The sequence below is a fragment of the Delphinapterus leucas genome, chromosome 2 (assembly GCF_059928025.1).
Source record: "Delphinapterus leucas isolate spDelLeu-1000000601 "Yukka" chromosome 2, BTC_Dleu_Yukka2, whole genome shotgun sequence".
NCBI lineage: Eukaryota > Metazoa > Chordata > Mammalia > Artiodactyla > Monodontidae > Delphinapterus > Delphinapterus leucas.
Window position 1 is genome coordinate 151,740,696 of NC_143130.1, and position 24,316 is coordinate 151,765,011.

General features: G+C 40.8%; 1 protein-coding gene across 1 annotated transcript in view; it reads left to right on the forward strand.

Moving 5' to 3' along the window:
• RGS6 (regulator of G protein signaling 6) overlaps window positions 1–24,316 on the forward strand; it is a 575,969-nt gene that overhangs the window by 382,909 nt on the left and 168,744 nt on the right. Inside the window, 1 exon segment of the mRNA XM_089907925.1 lies at window positions 7,401–7,500. Coding sequence (XP_089764051.1) covers window positions 7,401–7,500 — 100 coding nt within the window.

Below are 24,316 nucleotides of genomic sequence, written 5' to 3' on the forward strand. Positions count from 1 at the left end.
GTGGGTCTCTTGTAGACAGCATATATATGGGTCTTGTTTTTGTATCCATTCAGCAACCCTGTCTTTTGGTTGGAGCATTTAATACATTCACCTTTAAGGTAATTATTGATATGTATGTTCCTGTTACCATTTTCTTAATTGTTATGGGTTTGTTTTTGTAGGTCCTTTTCTTCTCTTGTGTTTCCCACTGAGAGAAGTTCCTTTAGCATTTGTTGTAGAGCTGGTTTGGTGGTGCTGAAATCTCTTAGCTTTTGCTTGTCTGTAAAGCTTTTGATTTCTCTGTTGAATCTGAATGAGATCCTTGCCAGGTAGAGTAATCTTGGTTGTAGGTTCTTCCCTTTCATCACTTTAAATATATCATGCCACTCCCTTCTGGCTTGTAGAGTTTCTGCTGAGAAATCAGCTGTTAACCTTATGGGAGTTCCCTTGTATGTTATTTGTCATTTTTCCCTTGTTGCTTTCAATAATTTTTCTTTGTCTTTAATTTTTGTCAGTTTGATTACTATGTGTCTCAGCGTGTTTCTCCTTGGGTTTATCCTTTATGGGACTCTCTGCACTTCCTGGACTTGAGTGGCTATTTCCTTTCCCATGTTAGGGAAGTTTTTGACTATAATCTCTTCAAATATTTTCTCAGGCCCTTTCTCTCTCTCTTCTCCTTCTGGGACCCCTATAATGCGAATGTTGTTGCGTTTAATGTTGTCCCAGAGGTCTCTTAGGCTGTCTTCATTTCTTTACATTATTTTTTCTTTATTCTGTTCCATGGCAGTGAATTCCACCATTCTGTCTTCCAGGTCACTTATCCGTTCTTCTGCCTCAGTTATTCTGCTATTGATTCCTTCTAGTGCAGTTTTCATTTCAGTCATTGTATTGGTCACCTCTGTTTGTTTGTTCTTTAATTCTTCTAGGTCTTTGTTAAATATTTCTTGCATCTTCTTGATCTTTGCTGCCATTCTTTTTCTGAGGTCCTGGATCATCTTCACTATCATTATTCTGAATTATTTTTCTGGAAGGTTGCCTATCTCCGCTTCATTTAGTTGTATTTCTGGGGTTTTATCTTGTTCCTTCATCTGGTACATAGCCCTCTGCCTTTGCATCTTGTCTATCTCTTTGTGAATGTGGATTTTGTTCCACAGGCTGTAGGATTGTAGTTCTTCTTGCTTCTGCTGTCTCCCCTCTGGTGGATGAGGCTATCTCATATGACAATATTTTTATATTACTTTATAAGTTTACCTGCAAACTCCGGAACTCCACACTCCAGAGGCCCTCCTTTTCACGTTCTGCCTCTCCCCTTCCGCACCATGTATCTTTTTAAATTATAGTTTTATCCAGATATATGCCCAGGGGTAGGATTGCAAGATCATATGGTAGCTCTATTTTTAGTTTTTTAAGGAACCTCCATACTGCTCTGAGTTTGGATTTTTTTTAACTTTCCGTCAAAAGCATTCTAGGCTGATACAGTGATTCAAAAGTAAGTTTAACTGAATACAAATTAGCAGGCATTGCAATCATTGTCATAGCACAAGGAATCTCAAAAGTCTGCTCCTGACATTGAAATCAGTCTTTTGAATGGGATGGAGGAAAAGGGTGGAAGTCTTGATGGTTCCCCCTCTGAAGGTCTCTGAAAGTGGTATTCCTTAGTGTTTCTAGCTTCTTTGGAACTCATACTTGGCTCTGCTGTCTCCAACTCAGCCTACATCCCTGAGTCTTTCTGAAATTTATTAGTCCATGATGGAGAGGAACAGATTCTCTCTTATACCTACTTTTTGTAACCATAGAAACTAAATCGGTGCCTGGCACTTTGTAGATGCTCATTAAATGCCCACTAAACCAGTAGGTGAAGCTGAGGACATTTAAATGTTGAGAATAGCAGTGTGCGGTGTTTTTAAAAATAAAAGTGAGAAATGGCCTGATCTTATGAAACACATATGGGACAGACCATACTCAGTGAAGCATGCCCATTTTGGATTAAGAAATATGATTATCATTTACCAGCTCTGATTCCTGCCTCTGGGCTGATAAGATGTGTCCAAAGATTCATTTTCACTCATTCGCAGACACCAAAACAGACGGGGTTTTTAAAGAATGCAGGAGCTGAAGTAACCGTCGTTAGTAGCTAGAAATAGGCAACTGATTGCTAAGTCAGGATGAAATGCTTCAATAAAAAAGACCTTCATGCCTGAGGCGTACTCTGCCTTCTTTGCTGAAGTCGTGGTGGACTTTTTTTTAATAATGGCAACATAGTTTGCCTATTCTTGTTGTTTTCTAATCTTCCACTGAGGAAAGATTGGAGGAGCTAAATAAATTAGTTATCAGATAATTAATTTACACAAACAAAACTAATATTGGCCCTTAGTCATTTGTGTTAGGCATGCCATCTATCCAAACAGAGATGGAGCTGGGCAAGAAAGGCCAGTGTCAAGGCCTCTTTGGATCATGTCTCTGTCTGACCTCTGATGCCATCTGTCTGAAATGATTTCTAAAAACATCAAAAATCCCTGGTCCTGCCCAGCACCTTTCCCCCACCTTGCACTGCTCAGCACTGGGAAGCGTTCTGCATGGATCCACCTGACAGATGGGCAGAATGGTAACCCAGGGGCCTGATTGCTGGTCCTATTCCTTCCTTGCAGACACAGCTTTGCATTTGTCAAGTCAGAGAAGTCTCTCATGTTTTAGAAATAGAAATCTTAGTTTAGCAACCAGAGCTATCGCTGTAGAGATGAGGGAAGTGAAGTCCAGAGAGGTTAAGTAGCTTGTCCAAGGTCAACACAGCAAAACAGTGAAGCTGAGGCTGGCATTTCTCTTGGGCCTCAGACCAGTGTTCTTCCTACTGTCCTTCTGTGGCTTCAGTTTGTAAAGGGAGGATTGCTTCTCCCCACTCCTCTCTTATACCCCATGGCTCTTGCAGTGAATTATGTCTACTGTCCTCATAATAGTCCTCATTTCAAAGAAAACCCACTCTATGGTATAGTGCTTTCCATTTTTCCTGCTGTTTGGAAGAATGTTTTACCTGCCTGTCAGTGCTGAGCTCTGAGCTCCTTAGAGAAGGGCATTTGGTTGTTGTGAGCCATCCAGGCAGAACTGGCCGAGCTGGCCATGTGGTTTCTCCGCATCACTTGGCTGTCAGATAAGGGCCACCTGCTTATTGATTGGCACAGTGTAACTTAGGTCCAACATGCTCCCTGATGACACAGAACTTCAGGGACTTGACGTTGCTCTTCTTCAGGGACAAAAGGTACCAGAAGTTAGATGGAACTGAACAGTCAAGAAAACAAAAGTATATACCTCCCATCTCCCCATTCCCAACCCAGGAGCTGTGATCTGCCAATAGAGGATAAGTCCAACCAAGCCCCTGGGACAAAGAGAGAAAATGCTGAGCAACCAGACATCAACAGTCATTGGGCCAAAATAAACCTTGAGACGGTTGAGAACCTGATTATCTGGATCAATTTCTCTTTTTTCTCCTTTATCCTCTTAGGACTGAACTAAACGTTCCCTTTAATGCAAACAGTATTAAGTGCCTTGTATCTAAAAAGCATGTTGGCAGGCACTGGTTGAGGATAAGAGATGAACCTTAGATTTGATAGACAGAGCTTGGGCATTGGAGACAGGAAGACTTGGGTAAGAATCCTGGCTTTGCCACTTAATAGCTGTGTGTCCTTGGATAAATGACTTAACCTTTCTGAGCCTTAATTTCAATATCTTTGTTAAATAAATTTTAAGACTGAGAAAAGTATCAGATAATTGATTTAAAATACCTAGGACAGTATTGATCATAACATAGATGTTCTGAAAATGTTTGTCATTATAATTCATATAAGCTCCTGGAAGCCCACTTTTGATCTTTTGGTAGGTCTGTACTCTTAGCATTTCTCCGGAAACCATGAAAAAAATTTCAGAGACAGTATTATTAGCTGATGTCACAGTGGACCATGCTATGGAATCAAACTCAGCTATCACAAATTTGCCTGACATAATATTGGTAGAATACACCCTAAGAATTTTTAAGCACATGGTGAATGGTGTAGATGGAATTTCTGCATTCTTTAAAAAGGTTGGATTCTAGGGTGCCCTACCTCTAAGGTTTATTGATTCTTATTATTTGTTGTGGCTTCATCAATTTTGTTGTGGCTTCATCAATTTTGACAAATGCATTTTTTTTCAGAGTGTATCAGTGTATCAGTGTATCAGTCAGCTAGAGCCACAAGTTTTCTGCATAGCAAATCACTCCAAACTCAGTGGCATACAACAATAAACATGCGTTGCTCGCTCAGGAGTCTGCAGGTCAGCTGAGTTTTGACTGTCTAGCTATGGGTTGGGTCCCTTCTGCTCTAGATGTCTCTCACCTTCCTTGGAACAACAACTGTCTGATGCAGGAGGGCCAGCGAAGGGGGTAAGCATCACCATCCAGGTGCATTGAAAGCCTCTGCTCACATCACATTCAATAACATCCCATTAGCCAGGCAAGTCACATGGCTAAGCCCCAAAGTCAAGAAGCAGACTTTCCGCCCACCATGAGGCCAGAACAAGGATCTGGGTGTCTATTAATTCTGGGGAGGAGTCAAGAATTGGGGATCAATGAAACATTTTTCTACACCTCTGATGCTGTAAACTATTGCTAGAACGTTATCCCCTTTCTGGTCATTTAAGGAGATTGTCCTTTGGATCTAGCTGTAACCTCTGACGAGTGATCTACCTCTTGGTACGTTGTGGGCCAACATAAGAGGATAGGTCTTCTTCTTTAGTAGACAGGTCCTTTTAAGATTCAATGGTGTGATAAAGCAACTAAACAGAGCAGAGGAAAAAACAATCATGGAGATGTCCTCTGTCAGTTTTTAAATCCAGTCCACATCAGAACAGACTGGAACCTTTACCAACTAATGTCAAGTCAGGGGTCTAACTGAATTGAAATATTGGCTTTCCTCCAATTCCCAGTGATTTTTCAGGCCATTTCATAAAAAGCAGCAATGTAACTGATACTTCTGGTTTCACATAGCACACTAGATCAGAAGCATAGATTACTTTGAAAATCTGATCATTTTTCTAGGAATAACTCTCCTTAACTATCAATAAGTAATAAATACTCAAACTACTGTGAATCGTTGAGTTGAGTTTAGAGGACAAAAGGTGGGGCTCTAGCTGAGACTATTAACAAGAACGTGGATGAAAATCCTCCTTGTCCTGTCATCTAACAGAATACAGGTCTTCAGAGAATGACCCTTTTTCCTGGTGTGATATATTCAACCACTGCCTAAGGGCAGGGAGCTTAAGATTGCTTCTCACTCTCAGTTCTTCTCTGGGAAACCAAGAAATATCCAGGGGAGAATGGTCTTCCTGCTTGGCTGCTCCTCTGAGACTCTTACTGGGTGACAGAGCACCCCAGGGTTTAGAAGCCTGATCTCTGGGATATGTGGCTGGATTCAAGCTCAGATCCACCACTGGGTAGCTGTGTGACCTTGGGAAGGTGGTTTAATCTCTGTGCTGTCACTGATGCTGCTCACAGATGGTCCTCTCCCCTCTCTTCCTGGCACCCAGAAGACTGGACCCCCTGGTTCCTTTGTGGTTGGGTGGTGACTCGTCCTGTCCAAAGAAATGTGATATTATTATAGTAACGTCTGGGCTGTAACATGCAACAACTCATGCAAGAGTCTCCAGAATTCTCTCTTGTCTCTCTAACACAATGAGCAACAACATTCAAGATGGTGGCTACTCCGTCAGCCTCGGCCCCAGGGTAACTACAATGAACAGAGTCCTCCTGGTGATCTCCGATAGACTTGTAGCATGAGAGAAAAATAAACTTGGTTACATTAAACCATTGTGATTTTGAGGGTTATTTGTTACCACAGCTTAACTTAGTCTACGCTGATTGATACACCTCACTAAATCTCAGCTTCTTTATCTGGAAATGGGGATAATAGTGGAATCTAGGCTATGAAGTAATCATGGGAATTAAATAGGATAATATATCTACAGTACTTAGAATCGTACCTGCATAATACATTCTTAATATATTTTGGCTATTATATATTATCATTATTATTATGTTATATCTTACGCTAACTTTGTCTCTAACAAGTTACCTATTTCTTTCAAATAAGTTGTTAGTCATGTGATTTGAGAAACTTACTCACAAATTGCTATACTAGTACATTAGACTAGGTGAACTCCAGCTTTAAATGTCTAGACTTAAAATTATGTGACTCTACTCTGGAAGCACTCAGAGACTCCATCCTGGTGTTTCAAATACATTCTGTTGCTTAGGGGAACAAAATATGTGATAAAACTAAGCACTATCTCCCCTTTTCCAGTTGCCCTTCCCTACCACTCAACAAACAAAAAGACCTATGTCCTTTTTACAGTTTGCTCTGTATCCTATTCTGAAGATTTCTGCCCAGGAAATTGCATCTGGCTTGTAAATTCTCAGCTACAGATTGGTTTCCCAGTTGAGGCACCTACCTCCTTGGTAGTCCATCTCCTCTCTCTGTTCTGTTTTCAGTCTATGTACACAGTATCTTGTCTCATCAATACAATTTCACCTGGCTCCAAGCCGTAGCCCACCATGGTCTTTCTCATGATAGTGTGGTCTTCTCTAGTCCAAAAGGAGAGGATCCTGTTTTGTTTTTTTTTTTTTTTGCGGTACGTGGGCCTCTCACTGTTGTGGCCTCTCCCGTTGTGGAGCGCAGGCATGTGGGATCCTCCCGGACCGGGGCACGAACCCGTGTCCCCTGCATCGGCAGGCGGACTCTCAACCACTGCGCCACCAGGGGAGCCCGAGGATCCTGTTCTTGTTCCATCTTAGTCCTGGCTAAAGATGACCCCCCTCATGCCACCACTCACAACCATGACACTTGTCCTCCAACTTCTCCAGATCAGCACTTTCCATATCTTGGTTTGTACTCTTATTTTTTCCCCTGTGTGACTCTGGCTGAATCCTTCTCTGGTCCCAGAGGCAGCCCCGCCTGTACTTCTAACAGCAGTATGTTAATATGTTAGGTTAAACTATAGGAAATTGCCATTTTTAGGTCGAATGTGGCTATTTCATATGGTTCAACCTATATATAAACCCAGTTTAGGAAAGAGGAGGAATTTCATCACATACATATTGAATTGCATGTTGGATCCAATCCTATCAAGAATTTCTTTCTCCTTACTTGCTGAACTGGGGGCAAGTGGTTGTTCTTACAGACCATGCTTTATGCTATTTATATATAACCCCCTGGCCTCCCTATCCCCAGCACTCGGCCCATAGCAGATCCTACTACTAAGTTTATTGGCTGAGACAGAGGCTTTTCCTGATATCTCTTATTGGCATCCATGTTCCCACATTTTGGCTATTTATAAAGGTACTGTTTACTATTACTTTGTGAGATACAATAACACTTCTTTACTTTCCTCTCTTTCAGATTGAAGACATCATTACAAAGATGCAAGATGACAAGACAGGTGGTGTGCCTATCAGAACAGTCAAGAGCTTTCTCTCCAAGATCCCCAGTGTTGTCACAGGTAAATGTTCTCCTTACAAGACGTTGATGGCAACAAGGAAGTGTTGCTGAAGTGTTGTGTAGCCTTGACTGTGACCTGGGAGGTGTCTAATAGTTTGTGAATAGCAAAGATATGTTCACTGTGCTTCTTATATAAAGTCAAGCTCTGATCCTGGTTTCTAGGAAGAAGCTACTGTTTGCCAGTCATTAAGAATGGTCTAACCATGACCAGCCTATGGTTGAGGCTTCTGGAAAGAAACAAACTCATTAATAAACTGGCTAGCCCATCAGCCATTTGGCCTATGGGGTGTACACAAGCGCAGAAATATTAAAGAAATTATTTTAGTTTTAAACAAGCTTTAAAAAAAGTCTTATGGGGCTTCCCTGGTGGCGCAGTGGTTGAGAGTCCGCCTGCTGATGCAGGGGACACGGGTTCGTGCACCAGTAAGGGAAGATCCCACATGCCACGGAGTGGCTGGGCCCATGAGCCATGGCCACTGAGCCTGCGCGTCTGGAGCCTGTGCTCCGCAATGCGAGAGGCCACAACAGTGAGACGCCCCCGTACAGCAAAAAAAAAAAAAAAAAAGTCTTATATTCAAATTCTACAAAATGCTTTAAAGTATTTTAACTCATTGTACTTGAACTCTTGAAAGAAGTGGTTTTAAAATGTTTTTCTGCATTACTTTGGGGTTTTTGTGTGTTTTCTGTGCTCAAATATCTCTTTAAAAATTGTTAATTGTGAAATCTATCAAACACATTGGTATAGTTTCAAGAAGAATAGAACAGGTCACATGTACCACAGTGCCGCTTCATAAAGAACACATCCTCGGTACCTTAGAGCCTCTAGGGAATATAGTGGATGGCATCTACCTCCTTTTCCACCAGAGGAACCACTATCTACTTTTATATTAAGCAAATTGTTGCTTTTCCTCACAATCTTTCCACATAGGTGTGTATCCTTTACTATCCAAACCAATAACCAAATAAAGATAAAATTTTAGATGATTCCCTAACTATCAAAATCTAGCTATTTGCTTTCCCATTTGGGGGAAACAAAAGGACTAAGTTTCTACTGCACACCAATAGAATGGCTAAAATAAAAATGCTGACAATACCAAGTGTCAGTGAGGTTATGGAGCAACTGGAACTCTCATTTGCTGTTGGTGGGAAGGTAAAATGATGCAGCTACTCTGGAAGTTTCTTACAAAGTTAAACATATCCTTACCATGTGACCCAGCAATCCCACTCCTAGGTACTTATCCAAGAGAAATGAAAACTTACCTTCAGACAAAAACTTGTCAGTATTCGTAGAAACTTTATTCATCATCTCTAAAGACTGGAAACAACCCAAATGTCCTTCAGTGGGTGAATGAATAAACAGACTGTGGTACATCCATATTCAGCAATAAAAAGGAGAGAACTATTGATGTATGTACCAACTTGGATTAATCTCGAAGTCATTTGTCTGAATGAAAAAAATCCATCTCAGAAGGTTAGATACTATATGAATCCATTTGTAGGACATTCTAAAAAATAAATAAACCAAAAAAAAAATAACTATAGTGATAGAGAATGGATCAATATTTGCCAGGGATTGGGAGTTGGGGGAGTTTTGGAGTGACCTAACAGTTCTGTATTCTGATTGGGTTAGTGGTGGTGACATGAATCTATACATAGGTCAAGATTCATAGAACAGCACACCAAAAAAAAAAAAAAGAGTCAATATACTATATGTTACTTTAAAAAATAAATGTACTCAGTTGAGATACCCGTAAGTATCCCAACTTATTATTCAGACTGTCACTGTCTGAACTCAAGTACCAAGTAGATTTGGATAATGAAAGATGCTTGCATTCTTAGTATTCTCTCATTCTGAAATTTATATAAATGGAATTATACCCTAATATTGGCTAGTATATATTATATTTTTTCACTCATTTCTGGATTTTGCTTGATAAAATGTTGTTCAGGATTTTGTATCTATTTTCATGGGCAAGATTGGTCTGTTGGTTTTCTTATTTACCCTGCTTGCTGGTTTTGGTACCAAGTTTATGCTAGTTTCATAAGATGAACAATGGCATATATCTCTTTCATTGACATTGTGGTGTTCTCTGAAAAATAATTTTACCTTTAGTCCAGCTTTCAGGTGTTTATTTCAATTAACCTCTTTTTATTTATTAAAGTTCCATCTGGTTCTTCTTTCAGTATACCTGGTCATTCATTCAACAAATATTTACTGGGTATTTACCATTTTCTAAGCATTGTTGGGCAGTGGGGACTCAGAAGTAAATGAAACAGGTCAGAATTTCTGCTCTCATGGAATTTAGATTCTAGTAGAGGAGATAACAAAATAAATAAGGAAAATTTGCAGAATTTCCATAGTGATAAAGACCAATGAAGAAAATAAGTATGAAAGGGGGATAGGAGTGTTAAAATTTTGGAACTAGTGGCCAAGCAAGAACTTCCTGAGAAGGTAACATTTGAGTAAAGATGGACGGAGATGAGGGGTTGCATTACGTGGATATTGAGGGAACAAACATTCCCGAAAGCCAGTGCTAAAACTCCAAGGCAGGCATGTTCCTGGTGTTTTGAGGAACTAAGAAGAGGGAACTAGAATAGAGTGAAGAAAAGAAAGGATACTAGAGATGAAGTCAGAGTGATAATGGTGAGCTAGATCGTGTAGCTTCTTGGTCATTATAAGGCCCCCGGAGGACTTTGAGCATGGGGTGAAATGCTCTAACTTAATATTTCAACAGGATCACTCTGTTGCTTTCTACGTACTCTGGGGAGTTGGGAGGTTAAGCACCAGATAGGAGGCTATTGTAAAGACGGTGACTCAGACTAGGCTGTCAGCATTGGAGATATGTGAAGTGGTCAGATTCCAATTCAAGCTTAAAGGCAGAATAGTATTTGCGGATAGATCTGATGTAGAATATGAGAGAAAGAAAGGAATTGATGATGACTCTACACTTTCGGGCTTGAGTGACTAGAAGAACAGAGTTGCCATTAAGTTCAATGACAAAGACTGTGAATGGGGCAGGGGGGTTGTTTGTTGGTTTAGCTGAAGTGTAAGAAATCAAAAAATTTATTTTTATTTTTTAATTGAAGTACAGTTGATTTACAATGTTGTGTTAGCTTCAGGTGTACAGCAACGTGATTCAGTTATACATATATATGTATATTATTTTATTATTATTACAAAATATTGAGTTATTGCAAAATATTGAGTTCCCTGTGCTATACAGTAGGCCCTTGTTGGTTATCTATTTTATATATAATAGTGTATATATGTTAATCTTAAACTCCTAATTTATCTCTTCCCGCCCTTTCTCCTTTAGTAACCATAAGTTTGTTTTCTATGTCTGTGGGTCTATTTCTGTTTTGTAAATAAGTTCATTTGTATCATTTTTTTTTAGATTCCACGTAAGCAATATTATATGATATTTGTCTCTCTCTGTCTGGCTTACTTCACTTTGTATGATAATCACTGGGTCCATCCATGATGCTGCAAATGATTATTTCATTCTTCTTTATGGCTGAGTAATATTCCATTGTGTATGTATGTGTATGTGTGCATATATATATATATACCATATCTTCTTTATCCATTCATCTGTCAGTGGACACTTAGGTTGCTTCCATGTCTTGACAATTGTAAATAGTGCTGCAATGAATATTGGGGTGCATGTATCTTTTTGAGTTATAGTTTTATCCAGATATATGCCCAGGAGTAGGATTGCAGGATCATATGGTAACTCTATTTTTAGTTTTTTAGGGAACCTCCATACTGTTCTCCATAGTGGCTGCACCAATTTACATTCCCACCAGCAGTATAGGAGGGTTCCTTTTACTCCACACCCTATCTAGCATTTATTATTTGTAGACTTTTTGATGATGGCCATTCTGCCCAGTGTGAGGTGATACCTCATTGTAGTTTTGATTTTCATTTTTCTGATAATTAGTGATGTTGAGCATCTTTTCACGTGCCTCGTGGCCATATGTATGTCTTCTTTGGAGAAAGGCCTATTCAGATTTTCTGCACATTTTTTGATTGGGTTGTTTCTTTTTTTGATATTGAGTGGTATGAGCTGTTTGTGTATTTTGGAAATTAATCCCTTGTCAGTTGCATCATTTGCAGATATTTTCTCCATTCAGTAGGTTGTCTTTTCGTTTTGTTTTATGGTTTCCTTTGCTGTGCAAAAGCTTTTAAGTTTAATTAGGTACGATTTGTTTATTTTTGTTTTTATTTCCATTATTCTAGGAGATGGATCCAAAAAGATATTTCTGCAATTTACATCAGAGAGTGTTCTGCCTTTGTTTTCTTCTAGGAGTTTTACAATATCTGGTCTTACATTTAGGTCTTTAATCCATTTTGAGTTCATTTTTGTATATGGTGTTAGAGAACGTCCTAATTTTATTCTTTTACATGTAGCTGTTCAGTTTTCCCAGCACCACTTATTGAAGAAACTGTCTTTTCTCCATTGTATATCCTTGCCTGCTTTGTTGTAGATTAATTGACCATAAGTGCATGGGTTTATTTCTGGGCTTTCTAACCTGCTCCATCTATATGTCAGTTTTTGCAAAAACTTAATTTTTAGACATGTCAAATTTTAGGGACCTATTATACATTCAACTGGAAATAACAAGTAGGCACTTGGGTTTGTGGATCTAGATTTTTCAGGGAGAGTCTGAGCTGGGACATAAGTCATCAGCGTATGGATGGTATTTAAAGCCATGGAATTAATGAGCTCACCAAGGGAGTGAGTGTAGGTAGAAAACATAGTCCAAGTCCTAAAACTTGGGATACTCTAGTATATAGAGGACATGGAGAAAAGAAGAAATCAGCAAAACAAATTGAGAAAGAGTAGCTGGAGACAAGGAATATCAGGAGGATATATGGTTTCTTGGAAGCCACATTTTCTAGAAAGTATTCCAAGGAAGAGTAGAGTTGATCTACTATATCAAATGTAACTGATAGTCAAGTAAGATAAGGACTGAGAATCGACCACTGAATTTAGCAACATTGACTTCACTGCTGACCTTGATAAGTTTGTGTTCCGTGAAGCATTGAGAGCAAAAAGCCTTACTGGAGTGGGTTCAAGTCAGAATGGGAGGAGAGTGAGTTGAGGTAGTGAATATTATTAGCCTTTGTAGGAGTTTTCCTTGAAAGGAAGAAGTGCAGTAGTATCTAAATGGGCAAATGAGATTAGAATATTAGGTTTTTTAACTAATGTGAAAGTCACAGTATGTTTGTATGATGATGAGACTGATTCAGTAAAGAGGAAAAAATGGTGCAGGAGAAAGAGGGAAAATTCAAGGACTGATTTCGACAAGGAGGTGAGGGATTGAATCTGATGCACAGGTACATGGGTAGCTTTAGCTAGAAACATGTACAGTGTATTCATAGGAAGAGGAGGGAAGCATAGTAAATGCACAGAGGTACAAATAAGCATAAAGGGGTGGTGGGAGCTTGTAGAAGTTTTCTTCTAATTGTTTAAATGTTCTTAGTAATATGGGGAGCAAAGACAGTAGAGATGTTAAAGGACTGGGAAGAGATTAGAAGCTATGAATTAGTCATTTAGGAGAGTAAAGAGATTGGACTAGGGAAACAGAGTTTTGACTTCTAGGTAGCTTAAAGACCCTCTTGGTTATTATTAATATTTATGAATTTAAAGAGAGGCAAATCTTTCTCCAGCCGCATTTAGCTCCCTTGATTTCAGGCATGTATCAGGTAGAAAATTAGACTTCATTAAAAGTCCTTAAAAGGCTAAAGCAAGTATGAGAGTGTTATAAATCAAAAGAGAGGAAAGAGAATAACTAAAATGATTGACCATTAATTTTTTTATTAAACATTAACTCACTGTATTTTTTTAAATTAATTAATTAATTAGTTTGGGGCTGCATTGGGTCTTCGTTGCTGCATGCGGGCTTTCTCTAGTTGCGGCGAGTGGGGGCTACTCTTCGTTGTGGTGCGTGAGCTTCTCATTGAGGTGGCTTCTCTTGTTGCTAAGCATGGGCTCTAGGTGTGCAGGCTTCAGTAGCTGTGGCTCACAGGCTCAGTAGCTGTGGCGCACGGGCTTAGTTGCTCCGAGGTATGTGGGATCTTCCCGGACCCGGGCTCGAACCCATGTCCCCTGCATTGGCAGGCAGATTCTTAACCACTGCACCACCAGGGAAGTCCTGACCATTAAAATTTTTTTTTAACATCTTTATTAGGGTATAATTGCTTTACAATCGTGTGTTAGTTTCTGCTTTATAACGAAGTGAATCAGTTATACATATACATATGTTCCCATATCTCTTCCCTCTTGCGTCTCCCTCCCTCCTGACCATTAAATTTTAACTGACTAAGGAGGGAAGTGAGAACATGAGATGGTAAAGAACAGTGAAGAGTAACGATTACAATAAATTTGTAGGTTCCAGTGACAAAGGAATTTCGGAACTGGAGGTGAGAGAAAGAGGGCTGGAAATATATGAGGTGGTGATTAGATAGTGGATGTTTGAAATTGAGATTGTAGAGGGGTTGCAATATATTGGTGGTGTCAAGATGGAAGGTATGACTATGGGAATAAGTGACTGAGATAGAACGGAGGTCAAGGAACTCTAAGAGGTCATGATTTTGGAAGATTGAGCTCTCTGGATATTGAAATCACTACTGGGGAGTGTTAGAGAGGGTGCTTGTGAGTCCTTATGGAGTGAGAGGCTGGGACCCAGGTATCACTACGTGACTTTCACAGCAAGGGGTACAGGTGGTTTAACCCGATGTCATGGGAGTCGAAGCTGAGTGTTCTTTAGAGAAGAGAGAGGGATTGGAGACAGTCTGAATGAAGCCATGAGAAATAAAGAGGTTGCTTACCTGCCTTCAAACCCTGGGGGGTATAAGGCATGGGGCAGGGAGGATAGGCACCACCTAAGAGGGCTACAGGGAAGCAGTCCTGTTTGGTAAGAACAAGAAGATAAAGGGAGGGCTTCCCTGGTGGCGCAGTGGTTGAGAGTCCGCCTACTGATGCAGGGGACACAGGTTCGTGCCCTGGTCTGGGAAGATCCCACATGCTGTGGAGCGGCTGGGCCCGTGAGCCATGGCCGCTGAGCCTGTGCGTCCGGAGCCTGTGCTCCACAACGGGAGGGGCCACAACAGTGAGAGGACCGTGTACCGCAAAAAAAAAAAAAAAAAATGAAGATAAAGGGAATATTAACTGAAAACGTTGAGGATATTAAAAAAAAAATCTTACTTATGATTGACCATGTGTGCCAGAGAGCAGGTAAAAGCATTTCAGGAAATGGTGAGTATATTACCTGGGTAATAAATCCACATGATTTCTCTGTACCACGCACTAGGGTAGGCACAGGAGACATGATGATGAGTAAAAACCTGATCTCTGCTTTTCAAAAGCTATTAATGTAGTGAGAGAAACAGATACAGGTAGACCAATAGTTATGTGAGCTATGCACTATACTAGAAGAATAAACAAAGCCCAGAGGAGAGAATCATGAGTTTTTCTTGAGTATATCTAGAATATTTCTCTGAGGATGTGTATCAGTTATCTATTGCTATATAACCAACTACCACAAACCATAATGATTTTTTCATTTTTCACGATCATGACTCCATGAATTAGCAATTGGGGCAGTTGTTCTGCTGGCCTCACCCATATGGCCCTAGTCATCCAATGGTTCATCTGAGACTAGAGGGTCTATGATGGCCTCACTCACTTGCTTGGCTGTGGTGCCTACTCTTTGCTGAGGCTTCAGTTCTCCTCCACTTCTCCTCATATCCCCCAGTAGGCTAGACTGGACTGCATCACAGCCTGCTGGTTTCAGAGTTCCAAGAGACAGAGGATGAAAACAGAAAGGCTTCCTAAGGCCCAGCCTCCAGAACTCATACAATGTCAAGTCCACCACAATCTATTCTTCAAAGAAAGTCACAAGACCAGCCTAGATTGAAGAGGATGGAGAAACCAACTCCATCTCCTGGTGTAGGAGTAGCAGTGTCACATTGACAATAGGGAGACATGATTCATTTGAGGCCAATATTCTAATGATCTACCACAGGAAATAATTTTAGAACTAGGCCTTACTCATGAGGAGGAAACGGAGGAAGGTCATTTCAAGTGGAGAAAATAGAATTTTCAGAGGCTCAAATACAGGAAACCTATGCCAGGTTTCAGCAGGGACGAGCTTGTTTATGTGGCTGGAGTTTAAGATACGGTAATATATGTGTTTGAGGAGAGGAATACACTGGCAGAGCAGCCACAGGAATTAAAAGGATATGAAGTTTAGGGGCTTCCCTGGTGGCGCAGTGGTTGAGAGTCCGCCTGCCGATGCAGGGGACACGGGTTCGTGCCCTGGTTTGGGAGGATCCCACATGCCGCGGAGCGGCTGGGCCCGTGAGCCATGGCCGCTGAGCCTGCGCGTCCGGAGCCTGTGCTCCGCAACGGGAGAGGCCACAACAGTGAGAGGCCCGCGTACCGCAAAAAAAAAAAAACAAAAAAACTTAGTATGAAAAGGATATGAAGTTTAGACATCCCAGAACTACTGCTGCCAGTGTCTGTCCCTGAAGTGAGCCACAGCCACCCCCCACCTCCACAGAGGATCCTACAATACTAGCAGATCTTCAAAAACACGTTTATTTCTCATGTGAAAAGCAGTATGCCACTTTAAGAATCCCTGGAGCCCTATGCAGAGGCCAGTGACGAGGAGCTGAGGTGGCACTCCTTTCCGTGCGGCAGCTGTGCTTTCAGGGGACTACGGCTTCCGTGAGACCGCCGGATGTGGACCCACAAGTGTTTTTGGCAACAAGGAATGAAATCCAAAGCTGACGGCTAACAGCCTATGGGACAGCAAGATACAAGCGGGGCACCTGCTGTATACCCTTCAAGTTCTCTGTCCCTCTCATCCTTACAGCTGTGGATTCCACACAAAAAGTGATTAACAGAGTTTCACCCATTGTTGGAGCCCGTCGGGCTGTCCAGCATCCCACCTCTCCACCAGTGTGTGACGCATTCCTTCCACAACTACCTATGTGAAAGCATCCCTCTGTGATGAGGACAGGGTGGTGGTCCACACAGAGTCCAGCAGCAAGAGGGAAGACTGTGTGGCTGACAGGGTCTTGGTGCTCCGGCTGGGTGTCAGGCCTGAGCCTCTGATGTGGGAGCTGAGTTCAGGACATTGGACCACCAGAGACCTCCCAGCCCCACGTAATATCATTTGGTGAGGGCTCTCCCAGAGATCTACGTTTCAACGCTAAGACCCAGCTCCACTCAATCACCAGCAAGATCCACTGCTGGACACCCCATGCCAAACAACTAGCAAGACAGAAACACAACCCCACCCATTAGCAGAGAGGCTGCCTAAAATCATACTAAGTTCACAGACACCTCAAAACACACCACCAGAGGTGGTCCTGCCTGCCAGAAAGACAAGATCCAGCCTCATCCACCAGAACACAGGCACCAGTCCCCTCCACCAGGAAGCCTACACAACCCACTGAACCAACCTTACCCACTGGGGGCAGACACCAAAAACAACAGGAACTACAAACCTGCAGCCTGCGAAAAGGAGATCCCAAACACAGTAAGTTAAGCTAAATGAGAAGACAGAGAAACACACAGCAGATGAAGTAGCAAGGTAACTGAACCAGGAAAAATACAAATAGACCAATCACAAGCACTGAAATTCAGACTGTGATTAAAAATCTTCCAACAAACAAAAGCCCAGGACCAGATGGCTCCACAGGTGAATTCTATCAAACATTTAGAGAAGAGCTAACACCTATCCTTCTCAAATTCTTCCAAAATATAGCAGAGGCAGGAACACTCCCAAACTCATTCTACGAGGCCACCATCACCCTGATACCAAAAGCAGACAAATATGTCACAAAAAAAGAAAACTACAGGCTAATATCACTGATGAACATAGATGCAAAAATCCTCAACAAAATACTAGCAAACAGAATCCAAGAGCACATTAAAAGGATCATACACCATGATCAAATGGGGTTTATCCCTGGAATGCAAGGATACTTCAATATACACAAATCAATGTAATAAACCACATTAACAAATTGAAGGAGAAAAACCATATGATCATCTCAATAGAGGCAGAAAAAGCTATTGACAAAATTCAACAAGAATTTATGATAAAAACGCTCCAGAAAGTAGGCATGGGGGAACTTACCTCCACAAAATAAAGGCTATATATGACAAACCCACAGCCAACAGCATTCTCAGTGGTGAAAAACTGAGACCATTTCCACTAAGATCAGGAACAAGACAAGGTTGCCCACTCTCACCACTGTTATTCAACATAGTTTTGGAAGTTTTAGCCACAGCAATCAGAGAAGAAAAAGCAGTTAAAGGAATCCAAATTGGAAAATAAGAAGTAAAACAGTCACTGTTTGCAGATGACATGATACTATACATAGAGAATCCTAAAGATGCTACCAGAAAACTACTAGAGCTAATCCATGAATTTGGTAAAGTAGCAGGATACAAAATTAATGCACAGAAATCTCTTGCATGCCTATACACTAATGATGAAAAATCTGAAAGCGAAATTAAAGAAACACTCCCATTTACCATTGCAACAAAAAGCATAAAATACGTAGGAATCAATGTACCTAAGGAGACAAAAGACCCATGTGCAGAAAACTATACGACACTGATGAAACTAATTAAAGATGATACAAACAGATGGAGAGATATGCCATGTTCTTGGATTGGAAGTATTAACATTGTGAAAATGACTGTACTACCCAAAGCAGTCTACAGATTCAGTGCAATCCCTATCAAACTACCAATGGCATTTTTCACAGAAATAGAACAAAAAATTTCACAATTTGTATGGAATCACAAAAGACCCCGAATAGCCAAAGCAATCTTGAGAAAGAAAAATGGAGCTGAAGGAATCAGGCTCCCGGACTTCAGACTATACTACAAAGCTGCAGTATTCAAGACAGTATGGTACTGGCACAAAAGCAGAAATGTAGATCACTGGAACAGGATAGAAAACACAGAGATAAACCCACGCACATATAGTTACCTTATCTTTGATAAAGGAGGCAAGAATATACAATGGAGAAAAGACAGCCTCTTCAATAAGTGGTGCTAGGAAAACTGGACAGCTACATGTAAAAGAATGACATTAGAACACTCCGTAACACCATACACAAAAATAAACTCAAAATGGATTAAAGACCAAAACGTAAGGACAGAAACTATGAAACTCTTAGAGGAAAACATAGGCAGAACACTCTATGACATAAATCACAGCAAGATCCTTTTTGACCCACCTCCTAGAGAAATGGAAATAAAGACAAAAATAAACAAATGGGACCTAATGAAACTTCAAAGCTTTTGCACAGCAAAGGAAACCATAAACAAGATGAAAAGACAACCCTCAGAATGGGAGAAAATATTTGCAAACAAAGCAACTGACAAAGATTTTATCTCCAAAATATACAAGTAGCTCATGCAGCTCAATATCAAAAAAACAAACAACCCAATCCAAAAATGGGCAGAAGACCTAAATAGACATTTCTCCAAAGAAGATATACAGATTGCCAACAAACACATGAAAGGATGCTCAACATCACTAATCATTAGAGAAATGCAAATCAAAACTACAATGAGGTATCCCCTCACACCAGTCAGAATGGCCATCATCAAAAAATCTACAAGTAATAAATCCTGGAGAGGGTGTGGGGAAAAGGGAACCCTCTTGCACTGTTGGTGGGAATGTAAATTGATACAGCCACTATGGAGAACATTATGGAGGTTCCTTAAAAAACTAAAAATAGAACTACCATATGACCCAGCAATCCCACTACTGGGCATGTACCCTGAGAAAACCATAATTCAAAAAGAGACATGTAACACAGTGTTCATTGCAGCTCTATTTACAATAGCCAGGATATGGAAGTAACATAAGTATCCATTGACAGATGAATAGATAAAGAAGACGTAGCACATATATACAATGGAATATTACTCAGCCATAAAAAGAAATAAAATTGAGTTATTTGTAGTGAGTTGGATGGACCTAGAGTCTCTCATACAGAGTGAAGTAAGTCAGAAAGAGAAAAACAAATGCTGTATGCTAACACATATATATGGAATCTTAAAAAAAAAAAAAAAGGTTCTAACGAACCTCGGGACAGGACAGGAATAAAGACGTAGACGTAGAGAATGGAGGTGAGGACACGGGGAGGGAGAAGGGTAATCTGGGACAAAGACAGTGGCATGGACATGTATACACTACCAAATGTAAAATAGATAGCTAGTGGGAAGTAGCCACATAGCACAGGGAGATCAGCTCAGTGCTTTGTGACCACCTAGAGGGGTGGGATAGGGAAGGTGGGAGGGAGGTGCAAGAGGGAGGGGATGTGGGGATATATGTAAATGTATAGCTGACTCACTTTATTATACAGCAGAAACTAACATAACATTGCAAAGCAATTATACTCCAATAAAGATTTTTTTTATAAAAAGGATATGAGTTTTCACCATAATTACAGATTAAAAATGAACTTTGACTTGTGGATTGTATCCCAAAGGTAATGGGCTGCCATTAGAGGTTTTTAAATAGGAGAATAAATCACATCTATGTGTTAGAAGTGGATGAAAGATCGAGCAGGAAGAGATAGGGAATCTGAGACTACTTGGGGAAGTTTTAGATGAGGGAGTCTAAGTAGAAAATAAGGAGTAACCACCACAGCATCAGCTGAAACCACAGCTTTAGAGCCACACCAAATTTAATCTTCACAGAAATCCTTTAAGAGAAGAACTGGTATCTTTTCCATCTTATAATCAGGGAAACTGCAAATTCAAGAGCAGTCATTACTTTTCCTTGGTCGCACACCTTGTCAGTGGCAGGACCTGTGCCTCGGGCCCACTGTGAAAGAATAGTAAGATACCAGACATCAGAGGAAAAGGTAGAATATAAGATTGATAGGACTTGGTGACTAATGTGAAGCATAAGGTAACTCATTCAAAATTGGATCCAAGTTAACATGATGGATTGAATACATACATCTTTTCTCTTCTGAAATGCCACAAAATCATAATAAAGGATTTTTTAAAAGATGTAATCCCAAAGTTGGAGGCCGTTATTATAATCATCGAACATGGAAAGTAAACATCATCCTTGGACTAAATGTCCTTGAAAACATAGTCCAATATAAAGGGCAAGCAATGCCTCACTCTCAAGATGTACCACTGTGTGAGAGATCCATGGAGAATTGTTTCCAAACACAAGAGACAATAACCACAGAATTCAGGGATCTGAAAAGCATATGGATGAATGGTAACTAACAACAGCCCTGAGACATGCTTAACCATCACCAGTCATTGGGGAAAGCTAAGAAACCACTCTGTTTAAATGATGGAGTTCTCAAAAGACTCAGATGCTAGTAGCGTCAGCAGACCATTCTATTGAGTTAGAATGCATTTTGCCAACATACTCACCTTCTGATTAACCACCACCGCTTAACGAGACACTAACTCAGTGTCTACTGTCCAGCAATATCCGGTCCCATACAACCAGCACAGCACAGGCTGGGGGCTGAGGTAGCTAGTCAAGCCCATGACAGAAGATAAATCTCATGCTCAACCTGTTCAAAGTATCAAACATGTCATTCAGCCAGCACCTGCTGTGGCACAGGAAAAAATAACAATTAGAACACAGGAAAGTCATTCGCAACTCCAACCAATACCCAAGAACTTCAGTCTACACCAATGAAGAATTCCATTGTAATGCTGTTGGATGGAGTCACAGTTGCAGCCAATCCCATGAGCATTATGTTCAGACCCAGAGCCAGAGTGCTAGCACCAACACAGCAGCCCTTAGCTCTTAACCCCCACCAACCTCCCCTAGAGAAAAACCCCGGGATGGTATTTCAGGAAATCATTGTTCCTCTTCATCCTCCTAAAGTTGCTGGCACTAGAGTAGAGAGCCACATACAGAGAAAATCTAGATCGCTGACATCATACCAAACCCAAGTAGAAATCCATGAATATGCGGCCGCTCTGTTACTGTGCCAGTGGAAGCTGTGTCTACAGAACAGTCATTGGCCTACATCGCAGCCTTTGCTCCTCCTCAGCAGCCTCCACCAATCTTTCTGACCATTTGTGAAGCAGCCAGTCTCCCATCACAAACCAGCAAACACCCTTTCAAACATTTCAGCAGTTTTATCACCAACATCAGAGTTTCCCCTCTGTGACCAACAGTTGGGAGTAGCTTTATCTCTTCTGTATTGGGACTCCATTTCCTTAGTAAAGATTGAGGCGTAAAGGTTAAGAATGATGGACATAATGAGGCTAGTTTAACCAACACAGTGTTTCTCTCTTCCACTGCTGGACAACAAACTGTCCATACCTACATGTGACCAACCACCTGAGTAAACCGAAAGTGATTTCAGTGAGGAAGAAGAGACAAATAACACAACAGTGAGGGGCCTCTGGTGAAAGCTGAGAAGTGCAAGATTCCTCCCAAAGACTATATTGATGAGGAGCATGTGTCCCAGTGCATTCAAGATGCCCTCACTAACACAAGCTCTACAAAGCTACTGATCACCACTTTCTCAGCAGCCTGGTAAAAATCAAAGATCAGAATCATGCTCACCTGCAGGAAGTAGCCCTGCTGGGAGGCCCACCTCTGTGCTGTCCAGCTACTATGCTGAGTTGAAAATCTCACCAACTTATCCACATCATCTCAAAGGTTAAAAAAGTGAAGAAGCACCTGTTAATGATCTACACCAAATAAACATAATACACAGAAATATGCAGATGCATACATTTGTAATGGATGAAACGAGTGAGTCTGGGTGAGAAACTCCAAACTGAAGGCTTTAGAGTAAAGAAGAAGGTCCCAGAACAAGAAAAAAAAAAAAAAACCTGGGCGGTAATGGACTTTGAGAAGAAGAGTTATTGAGAAATGAGCATAGAGGTGGGGGAAAGGTGTAGCTGTAAGAAGAGCAGAACACTGAAAGTTTTCTAGAACTCACAGGTGGCCATCAAAGGGATCCATGGAACCCACTGACACAAAAAGATCAGAGTTGAGTGCATGTTGTTTTTTTCAGATGAGTCCCTTTTGAAGCAGGCTTTGTGGTACATTTGTTTATAACCTTCCTAATGTGTTGGTATATATCAGTTGGAATCAGTGACATAAGAGTTGGTAGGCATTTCTTGACCTTCTACCTTACAAATTAGATTTATCTGGTGAATTCCTGCAGGACCTATACAGAGCCTGGATAGAAAACACCTATTTGGATTGTTGATGCTTAAAAATAAAACCTTTTCCCATCATGTTATTTTCTTTTCTGTCTGCTGGACTTTAAATATCTGATCTAACTTTAGTGGGCAGATCTTTTTTCTTTAATTTTTAACGTCTTTATTGGAGTATAATTGCTTTACATTGTTGTGTTAGTTTCTGCTGTATAACAAAGTGAATCAGCTATATGCATACATATATCCCCATATCCCCTCCCTCTTGCACCTCCCTCCCACCCTCCCTATTCCACCCCTCTAGGTGGTCACAAAGCACCGAGCTGATCTCCCTGTGCTATGTGGCTGCTTCCCACTAGCTATCTGTTTTACATTTGGTAGTGTGTATATATCAATGCTACTCTCTCACTTCATCCCAGTTTACCCTTCTCCCTCCCCATGTCCTCAAGTCCATTATCTACATCTGCGTCTTTATTCCTGTCCTGCCCCTAGGTTCTTCAGAACCATTTTTTTTTTTTTTTTAGATTCCATATCTATGTGTTAGCATACGGTATTTGTTTTTCTCTTTCTGACTTCACTCTGTATGACAGACTCTAGGTCCATCCACCTCACTACAAATAACTCAATTTCGTTTCTTTTTATGGCTGAGTAATATTCCATTGTATATATGTGCCACATCTTTATCCATTCATCTGTCGATGGGCACTTAGGTTGCTTCCATGTCCTGGCAGATCTTTATTAATAATAAATATTTTATAAAAATAAACATAATACATTTAAATAAATAAATTTAGCAAAAGTAATGATAACCTTTATTGATCTAACCTAATATAAAAATTTGAGGAAGCTCTAGGTGTGGGAGAGAAGACACAGGAACAGACTTGGTCATGCTGAGTAGGAGGTTTTAAATGGGCCTTTAGGTGGTGCTGTCCAGGAGACAGCTGGAAGTGAGGGACTTCAAAGTTCTAGAGAACATTTTCTGTAAGAGTTATGGATTTGGGAGTCATCAGAGCCTTAGTGGCAGGGGTTTCCAGGAACATGACTCGGTACTAAAATTTGTACATCTTCATCTGCAAGCTATGTACCAGTCTGTCCCTTCCTTAGCCTGAGATGATCTGTTAACCCACTCCCATCTTCTATGCTTTTGATTTGAAATTTCCCTGCCAACATCAGGAAGTCATCTTCATCTCTCAGATAGGAACTCATAGGTTAATTCACAGACCTTGGTAGAATGAAGAGAGTAGAGGAATGCCCATTGGTTCATCTGTGGGTCAGATGTCTCGGGGTTAGGAAGGCCATCCCAGGGAGTAAATGCACTGAGATAAGGAATGGGTATATTTAGGGGAAGATCAAACACAAGAGATAGCCATTAGAACACAATTCCTCCCTCAATAGTGAAAAAGTAAGAGGTATAAGGGGTGAGGCTTAGCAAATAAATGACCTTCAGGGAACACAGATGGAGAATTAGAGAAAGAAAAGTAGGGATGAAAGAGAACCTAGTATTAGATCAAAAGCCAAGGCTCATTGCCTTTTGGGAGGGAAGGTTCATTCATAAGAAAAAAAGTTGCCAACCCCTCTCACCTTCCAGAGGCTTAGTATTTCTGGGCAAGGTGCCCA